Source organism: Ctenocephalides felis, unplaced genomic scaffold (assembly GCF_003426905.1).
Source record: "Ctenocephalides felis isolate EL2017-DRISC unplaced genomic scaffold, ASM342690v1 CF-g0.4_SCAFFOLD_03184, whole genome shotgun sequence".
Classification (NCBI taxonomy): domain Eukaryota; kingdom Metazoa; phylum Arthropoda; class Insecta; order Siphonaptera; family Pulicidae; genus Ctenocephalides; species Ctenocephalides felis.
The window spans coordinates 1-11,155 of NW_020539338.1; the positions used below are offsets into that span (position 1 = coordinate 1).

Genomic DNA, 11,155 nt, shown 5'->3' on the forward strand with positions numbered 1-11,155 from the left:
TGTCATTGTGTACATTGTATTGTACAAGTATGTCATTTTGTCCGAAAGTGAATTAAAATAAATAAATTATCAAAATGCCACCAAACATATGACCATTACAATAAAAATGATAGATTCATTAGTACTGACATAAGTTTATTGATTTGAATAGAAATTATTATAAATAACAATAAAGAGGTCAAAAAAATCAAAAAAGCACCCTTAAAATAAACTTTTGAAAGCGCGATACACGTTTGAACTGATTACTCCAAGTGTGACAATGACGTTCTACATCTGACAGGATTGCGATTAAGGCTTTCTTATACAGTCGCAAAAACGTCACTAAAACTAGCCAATTTTAAATATGGCCACTGTATCATATTGTCCATTCATACTAATTTTTCCGTATTTTCTATACTTTTTATTCTTTCCGGTATTGTTAAACAATAACCTTAGCATATAAATATCTGCGTTTAAACCGAATTTGAAACCTTTGCTCAGTGTCAACGTTACAAACTTCATATGTATATCTTCCACAGATAAAAATTTGATAAAAAAAAAATATATATACAATTTCCACAGGAGTCGTATTTCAGAATAAAGCAAAATGTTTTGTGTTATTGTTCGTCAATGACGCGCCATGTTATATGAACACCAAGTATTTATTACAGTCTAAACATTTTCCATTGTTTATGTACTCAAAGTCAATGACTTGTTAATGAACAATGCAGTTTCAAGTTTTATAAATTACATGTTTACATATATATCGATATCATAACATCATACATCGTTGGTCTACAAGCTAATACTATTGTGTTTTGAGACGTGCAGTGCAAAAATAAACAAAACGAAAATTAAATAAGAGGGTAATTCGAGAACAGATGATTGATGAATTAAATATGTTTAACAAAATAAACTGAAAGTAAGATATTCAATAATAAATCTAATGAAGCGCAAAAGCGATAGTTCTAGGTATCACCTTATCGTTAGTTTTCCAAGCATTCAATTTATAATTAATGATTAGAAATTAAACAATCGAATATATTTGGATAACATCTAATTTAATTAACTGAGTTAATAATTAGTCCTTTATATTGTAACTTTTTTATTTCTTATTAAAAAATACACTTGTCAGACATTAAATTAAAAGTTATCCAAATATAAATTTTTCATAGTAATATGATAAGTCGTATTGTTTTCAAGATAAGTGTGTGCATGTTAATTAAACTAATTAATACTGTAAAGCAATTAAGTTTCATGAAAGTGTGTGAGAAATTAAAGTAAACTTTGCAACTATTAATGATTTACTATTTTACTAACACATCAATATGCTAAATCTACAATATTAATGCATAATGTTGATTTAATAGACACAACAATCAAAGTAATCGTCCGATCAAAAAAATATTTATAGTTTCAATGTTTGTATAAAATCAATATAAGTTAGAATTTATGCTCTGTTTTGATAATAAAATGTATTATCTTTTGCTGATTCTTTCATTAGAAGTTAGTTTTCAAGTATTAAAAAAAGTTATATCAAATTTACTATTTTCAATATTCAAGAGAATCTAAATCTATTCAAGAGAATTTCTATGAATTTATGGTGTAAATCTGCATTTTATCAGAAGTTAGTTTACATGCATTTTTTCTAATATAATATCTAATTCTCATTACCTGTATCTAGTTCGTCCTGATCTTGAGCTCCTGATGCAGCAGGGTCGGTAGGCATGTGCGTCTGGTCCAGCCCGGCGACTGGATGTCTTCCTGTAATATCGCAAGGCGGCAGTTGAGGGACCACTGAGGTGCCAAGTCCAGCACTTGGCAGTGGTGGACATTGTGAAAGTGGCGGCAAAGGAGGCAGAGGAGCAGGTTCGCATGGGGCGTCATCTGCTTCGCGCAGGGTCGAAACTACTGCTTGGTGGAATTCTAGTAAGTCGTCACCTAAAAGAATAAAACGATATTTCTAATTATATAAAACTTACTTATTTCAAACATTTTTTTTGAAAAACCATACCCAGTAAACACCATGTGATGTGAGCGTCGGCAACAACCTGAAATCCACAAGCATTCCTTCGGCGCTGTGACACCCATGTATAACTTATGTGGACTTCAGATTGCTACCGCCGCCCGGTTGTTTACTGGGGTAAATAGTGTTTATGCAATTCGTGTTTGTTGCATTATTTTTACTGTATTTTTGTAATTGTATTAGTGTTTTATATTGTATAACTTAAATTAGACAAATTCATTAGTATTAGATTCATTATTCTATTACTGATGGCTCGTGTCATCAATATCCAATGGTAAAGGCTGTTTTCTCTTGGAAACATATTGCTATCTATATTTTAATTTATCATCTCAAAACTATTGACCTATTAATCTCTGCACAAAGTGTGCCGGTACAAGTCCTCGTCTGCCATCTAATAATTCTCCATCAAGGTATCCTCCAGTAGGTTCACCATGACCCCAGACCAAAAGATAATCTCCAGCACACAGCGCCAACTCGCCTTCTGCACCCTCAACACTGAAATCATATTGATATATAAAATAGCCTTTTTAATATTTTGGTAATACTATATTTCATACAAAATGGAAAGTTAGATATATTCAACACGACGCAATTATTCAAATTATTTATTTATTATTCGAAACATATGATTATATTATTTATATGATATATTTATATTTAATAGCGACAAATATCCTGAGTTTGTCATCTTCATCAACTCCATCATGACTCCCCTCCCTGAGTTTGTCTTAAGACTTAGATAGAACACTAATTCAGCAATAAAATTACTTCATAATGATTTTATTTATGTATTTTGTTACCAAACACATTCTATAAATTCAATATGTGACTTATTATAGACGAACGGCGGAATCAAAGGCTCCTAAAATTTAAGGATTTTCTAATCGTATTGCTAATATATGTTCTGTACATAATTTAATTATGTGACACTCCCCTCCTGGCGTCAATGCTGTATCCGCCACTGATTGCAAATTTTATAATTTCATAAAAAATGGTAATAAATTGGTATTAAGTTTTAGATTTCGATTAGGCAACTTTGATGTCAAATTTCCAAGGTTATAGATCTCAAATATAGCCTCAAGTGAAAATCGCATCTTGTGGGTATAGTTGCATTTATATCGAGTCTATCGAGTTTAGTTATTTAGTCATAATTGGATTGGACGACTACTGGGTTGCCATCAATTCAAAAATCCATATAATAAAGTCAAAACAATTACTGAATACCCTAAGTGGACAGATTGTAATTTAAAAAAAAGTTTTAGTAACGTTCTAAGTATCTATATGAATTAAAAATAATAAATGTTACATTTTAGGGACCAACTTACTCTGGTGGATCGTATGAAAATCTAGCTATGTAAAACGCAACATCGACCTTTGCCTGGAATATCCAACATATCAACTTGTGGTTCTCCAAGTCCAGATCCGTTCAGAATTCTCGCTAAATAACAAATATTAAAATGTTAGAAATATTTAGAAGAAAATCAATCATGTATTAAATTATCCCAATGAAAATATGTTGAAGAATATATTGGACAAAGCCAGAAAAAAATAATTCAAAATATAGCCGTATTGTATTAATTATAATTATTATTTTAAGACTATTTAGACCAAAAAAAATAGACTAGCAAATTTAACAATATTTGGATTAGCAAATTATTTCCTCTTGGCATAACTTTTGTAATGGCAACAAATGACAAAATTATATATTTTGTTCTGTTATATTATTGTTAGCTATTTCTAAGGAAATCTTGCTATCCTGTTCTAGGTCATTTAAACAATTGTTTAAATAACTATACTCACAATCCAGTTCCATTTGATTGATTCTACTATTCATCGATCGATTCGCCAAATAGGATGTCGTATTTGCATTGTCTACCAAACCACCATACAGGGCCGATGATGACCGTCCATCCATGTTGGTGGTACGGGTGAGCATGGTGTTGGAACTCTGGAAAAATCATTGAAAGAGACCATTGAAAAGCAATTCATTTGCGCAGGAGGTATTGTTATATACAGTTTTTACATATGTAGTCATAATATTAACTCTTTGGGGACGGCTGTCACCTGAGTGGACAAACATACTCTGTGAGACACAAGCTGTTTTATAAACAATGACTCAGTTTGCATCGAAACGTTGAATAAATAACTTATAGCAGTGATAAACAGTGTTGTATTTGAAAAATAATTTTAAGTTATTTTAGTAGTATTTTTAGCCTTTTCTTTGCTATATAGTCTTTTTTTAAATATTGCAAAACGACCAAGCGCTTTTAATATGGCAAAACGACTGGTAATTTTGTAAATGCAGCAGTAGTAGATGAGTTTCAAATAGGCATTCATACAGACAGATTTTGCGAAATCACTATTCGCACCGAAAATAGTGATGAATGTGATGATGATATTATCCAACCAACAAAAAGAAGAAGAAGTTCGACAAATTAAATAAAGAGTGGAAAGACATTAGCGAATGTGCCGATTCTCTTTCAATAATCGAGTTTGACATACAACAACAAATACCCTGAATACAAATACCAAGCAATATGAGACATCCAATAGATTATTTTACTTTAAATTTTACAAATGGATTATTAGACAATATATAGAAGAAACAAACCATTATGGCAGCACAAAAATAAACAAATATACTGACTAATCAGTGGCATATTCTAAATGCGAGAGAAAGAAAAAGGGATTGTATTGTCTGTTCTGACAGAAAAGCACCAGGAGGAAGGCGGCAAACAACATTTTATTGTAAAACATGTCAAAATCAACCAGCTATGCATTTTGGAAATTGTTTTGAACGTCACCATTCTTTATGAAATGATCAAAAATAAATTAATATTATGAATGTATGTCCTTCAATGACCACAAACTTTTATCAAACAAATTGCATAACATACACAATGAAATCAAGTTTACAGCCGGTACAGTAGATTGTTTTGAAATCGGCGCCGTCCCGGGAGTGATAATAAAGTAGTCATAATATAAATATTCCATGTTGTAAATGAATTAGGCAAATAAATTATTTATACATTTGGTGTTCATACGATAGTTTATTAAAGTTACTGCTAACGATTGAACACTAACCTCCAAATAACATATCATGAATTCTACTATTACATTAGTTTTACTTTATTAATTTTATTTTATTATTTTAATTGCAACAAAATGCGCTTTATGTCATATCCATAGTGCCTTAGAATAAAACATGTTACCAAGAGTAGCTATTTCACTTATGGTAATATTTTGAACAAAATAAACGTGACCTTGATGTAAGTTGTGTGTCTAAGAATAACCCATTAATTTCCTATTTCCTATTACCCACCTTTGACCAGTAGCATATCTCGAAACACCAAGTTCCATCTCCTCCAGCGGTTTCAGCTTAACGTTCATGGATGATGCCTGCGCGGTAAGAGTCTGCGGCAGCAGCGATGACGGTTGCGTCTGCTGCGCACCCGACGTATATACAGTGCTGTAATATGAACCAACTCCGCCTGTAAGAGCGCTTGGAGCAGAACTGTTAGCTGCGCCTACTAAAGACTGCGTCAGAGCCGAAGATGCACCGTAACCTAAAGATGATGAACCTGGAGACATAACACAAATTATAATAAAGTATTTTTTCAATGTTCTTTAAACCATAATAACACTATAAATTTTATAGGTTCTATTACAAATAATTTAATTTTGCTATTCCAACTATATGTTAGGTACAATAATATGAAAGTTAAATATGAGCACTGTTGTTTAGTTTACAAAGCCCTAATATAATTTTAATTTACAAGATGTCATGTTAATTTTAAGTTACATCCAGCAGTTTTTTGTATAACTTCTATAAAAGTTTGCTTGTGGGTGGGGTAAAAAGAGCCAACTAAACCTTCATCCCGGCTTAGATGTAAACACAAAAAAATAGTAAATAAAAAATTTAATTGATTTAAAAAAAAACAATTTTACAAGAGATAAATTAAATAAATAGTTATTTTAACTCCGCTAAGAAGGGTATGCGAGAACTATGGAGGGAGATAGTAAGGCAAAAAATCTCCCTCAAGCCAATTTTATAACATTATTGACAAAAGAAAAGGATATAGATATATGGTGCACTATATAATTATGTACAATCAAATGAAATTATAAAATGTATATGACTAATTTATGTGTATACAAAGTCAATAAATAAACAAAAAAAAAATCCGTTGATGATTATTTCTGACGAATATAACAGATTAAGGTTATGTAAGTGTTATTTATGTGAAAAGTGTACCCATAAGATTTATATTTTGCATTGGTTAAATAATGTAGCTATTATTTCGTAAAATCCTTTTAAAATTAAAAATAAAGCATTGGACCTGTTTGCCACCTGGCCGTCTCATTATACCCCGCCCATAAGGTAAAAAGAACAAAGTGACAATTTTTTAAAAATAGAAAACAAAACAAATTTCTACAATGATGAATCAGCTGAGAGTTTTACTGAACATAGTCAGATAGTTGTTTGTACGATATGTGTTATTTGTTATGATATAATTGGTTTGGTTTTCACAATATAATTGCTCAAAGTCAATTTCGACCATTGTGTCCCGCCCTACCCAGAAGTAAATAATAATAATAATAATAATAATAAAAATAAGAATTCTTTTTGCAATTGCAATTCTTACCAATATTTAAATTTTTTAAACATATTTATACTGAGCAACAGATTACATATTAAGCTATTTAAATTAAGCAGCAACGAATTAAATATCATAATTTATTGTAAACTATGTATGTACTTGTGTAAAGTATTGTGCTCTTTGTATAAACATATTTTAGTAATGTATAAAAATATGATTTTGCATTTAATTTTATTAGTTATTGTATCTGTATATATATTAAATTCTTAAATTGCTGTAGTCTTCAAGGCTAAATTATGCAAGAAAAAATTATATGAAGAAATAAGTACATATATCAAAATTGTTGTACGTACAAAACTAGAAGTAGTAAAACATTTAGTGCTATTTTAGGCTGATTCCTAGATACTTGCAATGACAAATTTACTTGAATTAAATTAACTATCAATATTTAGTATGTATGTTATATATCATATTTTGCTATTTTAATGAATTTTTAAAATCTGTCTTACCTATGCCCATGAGGCCCGTCATAGTGGTTGGGTAAGAGTAAGCGGCCGAACTGTGTGGCACTGGACCACCTGAGAGACCCAGAGAATAGGAGGCAGATCCTGGAGGTGGACATCCATAAGAGTTATGTGCAGATGACAGTACGGGCATGGTGCTGCTCTGACAAAGAGGTTGTCCTGGTCCTGCTCCCGTTACGGTTCCCGAAACAGTTCCTGATAAACCGCTAACACCCATAGCGGCTCTGGACGGCAAAGGTGAACCTGGGATAAAAATCATATGTGAATTCCAAATACTATTGAATGGAATCGTAAGATATGAAACTAAAAATTTGATATAAAGACCATTATTGTGACAAATGTATTTTACCTGAAGACATAGCGATCATATCTGCTAGAGCATGACCACTAGAACTATGTGACAGCTGCTGTGCCATCTGCTGCGATGTCATGGCTGATAGCTGCTGCTGCTGGTGCTGCGACGTGACAGTTGTCAGGGCACGTGGAGGATGCTCCAGTTCGGCGAGGATACGATTGTCTTGTTCAATCTTCGCCATGATGCGTTCTATTTCTCCACTACCTGATAAAAGAAGAAAAATCAGCAAAATGGGATATTAAAAGCGGCCTTTAATTCGATACTCTTTAGCACGCAACATTGATTAATAAACCTATAACGTTAATAAATATGAAAACTTATAAATAATGTATTAGAATAATTGGTAAATCATTGCTTTAGGATAGTATAATAATTGAGAAAATACTACTTTTTGAAGTAAAACTTCTTTAGGCGCGACATTGGTGTAAATCCGTACAAATGCAACGGAAATTGTTACGCCAAGCTGAAGTGAGAGTCATTCTCTTTCGATGATATGATTTCTATACGGGTCGATTCTGATGCGTAACTTTATACGTGCGTACGTCACCGAGAGCGTGCTTTATACGTGCATACGTCACCGAAAGCGTGAAGCATATTGTTCAAATTTCAAAGAAATAATTGAGAAAATACTACTTTTTTCTTTTTCTTTCTTGTCTTTTGACTATTTCATCAACATGTAGTCAACTAGGCAACATTCTAAATTATCGTATCCTATGATCTGACATGCACCGCACGCGAAGTGAGCATGCACATTATTCATTTGCAAAGTTTCCTGCTTAGGCGCTCCAGTTCCTTGCGATTAGATATTTCAGATAATTTAGAAATATATTATAATAGAAATAATAATAGGAATAGTTTTAAAGAAGTAATCATTTGATTATTTGACAATTTAATCAAATTATATAGGGTTGTCCAGAAACTTGTGTTTTTGGAACTGACTCATAAACGGTTTCATGAATACTTTGACAATTTTTGTGCATGATGATCGAATTTTTTTGTATGCAATGTGCAGAGAGAAATCTTAAATTTTGGGTGCAAGTTAATAACATATCTTATCAACTTAACTAATAACAAAGTGCACGTTTCTAAATCAGTTTAAAAAATTAGTTTTGAAGATTTTTTGGTTGACCAACTAAATTTGATGTTGACCAAATAAAATCAATCATTGAGGATTGTCAGCAACTATTTGGGAGATCACAAATCCATACACTAAATGGATATATTATATTCACTATAATATGCCTAAGATTAAATGTATCGCACACAGCAACTGATGGAAGACTTAGTAAGTAACTCGTTTTCTGGGTCTGATATAATTGGCATCTCATTTAATACTACGAATCAATATTTGCATATTCATCTCAAACGATTCAATGATCTCGAATTCTTTTTTTACTTAAATCACCAGTACGTTAAAATAAATCATGTACAGTAAAGAAATTCATTAATTTTGCAATTTCTAAAATGATCATGACCATAACGTGTTAAACAAAAATCAGTATAACAGATTTGAAGTATCAGTTCAATTAGACTATCAAAATGTTTATTTTGAGCTGCTTCAAGATAAGCAGCTTATTATTAATTTACGGTCAACACTGCTATAACCATGTTTTATCATTAACTTACCTCCTCCAGAGCTGGTTACTGAAGGAGTGGCCCACGTGACAGTTGCTCCTCCAGATGATACTCTAGCACTATTACCTCGGGACTTCAAAGCCGAAGACAATTCTAATTGTAATTCTTCACATCTATGGATAAAACAAAATAATTGAGTGTTTTCTAAATAGCCAGGATAAATTATAAAAAATAATTTAATTTAATACAGGACAATAATAAATAATTTTTCTAAATATTGCTGAGTACTAGTCATCTCTTAGAATAAAACTATTATCATGGGTCACATTATTATAAAAAAAAAATTAAACTAAATTGAATAAAATAATTTTTTGATGAAAATTTTGATAAAATACTATTTTTTGAATTAAAAAAATACTAATATATTTCTGAATACTTGTCACCTCTTAGAACAAAACTATTATCACGGGTCACATTATTATAAAATTTAATAAAATAATTTTTTGATGAAAATGTATTTTTTGATAAATATCAGTAAACTATCATGTTATCATATATTGCAAAGAAATAAAATATTACAAAAATGAACAACATTATATTACTTATCTTGATTTTGGTCAAGATTCAGAACTCTTGTGAAATAGTGCAAATATACAAAACCGATCTTTATCCTTTACCTCACAGTCTCCAATGCCGCCTTCTTCTCCAGTTCTCTAGTTCGCGATTGCAATGCCTCCAACGTCTCACCAGACGCTGTCCTGGTGGCACCAGTTGCCGTTGTCGCTCGCACCAGGCTGAGGGCATCTTGGTGCGCCCGTTCGGCTTCCGCTCGACGAGCTTCGGCCTCCCGCAGTTGCACCGTGAGCGCTTCCAATGCCGATTCGCCGTACGACATGGCGCACTGGTCAACGGATCTAGAAGCAATATTTTTTGTTAAAATTTAATAAAACTAGTGGGGTGCATGGCATTGTACCTTAAGGCAAATTGCTGAAACTTTTCGTACCGTAATTAAAAATCTTGGTACGTAACCCAAAAAAATTACACATAAATGTGTACACATTATTAAAATCTCTATAGAATATCTGATAATTTGATGTACATATGTCCAATAAACATTTTTGACCGCCAAATGACCGCCTTCCCAAAAATTTAATCAGTTCTTCACCTTGTTGATACAAGTAAAATGTTTTTTGAATTATTCAAATCGGACGCTCCGTTCTCTTAAAAACTGAGTTACCGTTTTTGACACTTTCAGCCCCATATCAGCACGTCTCCTTATCAATACGAATCGATTTTTTTTGAATGTTTTCAAATCGGTTGATCGGTGTTCTCGAAATCGTCGACGAAAATTTGTATCCGCGCACAGATACACACCAAAAATATTCAGAAACCTTTGAAACGTAAAAATATTTAATTAATTATAAGTAATTTTTATTTTTGATTTTTGTGCTATTACTATAACTTACCCTATGGGAATTTAATAATTGTAATCAATTCATATATCAATTACCAATAACCCAATAAACCGTTGCTCCTATTCAGTTGATAAACAAGCATGGCATTTGAAAAAAGCCTTAATCCAATTTTTTTAAAATAATATGCTAAGTCAATTAATTTAACTTAATAAATTATGTTTAGTTCATAGACATATCTTTATTTCTGTATATTATACATTGATTTAGGTTTTAGAATTGAAATCCTAGTGTCGGATGATCTCGTTAAAGCTCTTAGATATAATCAGTCTTAAAACTGCTGCATTTTTTTAGTTTTCTTGAATTGAACTCTTGAATTTTCAGAAACTATAAATTTTTAATTTTTAATCAATTTGTACAAATAATTATCGATTTTTGTTTTTATCAAATCCCTTAATTTTACAATATATACACAGTAGCAGTTTCTAAAACTAGATAAACAAATTTTATAGATTTTATCAATATGACGCTTTATCCACAAACTTCGTTAGACGTGGAATTTAGCTGAAGTTTTATTTGGAATCTAGTTAACTTTTGATCATACCTCATCTGGATTTTTCTTATGTTAACAAATTATTTTTGGAAATGGCTAAATATATTTTATCAATAAAAGACAGAATTTA

The 11,155-nt window shown here is 31.4% G+C and overlaps 1 protein-coding gene across 1 annotated transcript; it reads right to left on the reverse strand.

The window, feature by feature from the left end:
* Positions 1-1,653: 1,653 nt before the first annotated feature.
* Positions 1,654-7,666, reverse strand: LOC113381895 (flocculation protein FLO11-like; the record flags this gene model as incomplete). The annotated part of the gene is made up of 5 exons (XM_026620544.1): positions 7,480-7,666; positions 7,116-7,373; positions 5,328-5,586; positions 2,349-2,500; positions 1,654-1,920 (listed from the first exon to the last, which is right to left on the reverse strand). Coding segments are annotated over exons 1-5 (1,123 nt in total), but the record flags the coding sequence as incomplete, so codon positions are not given.
* Between the last annotated feature and the right edge of the window lie 3,489 nt (positions 7,667-11,155).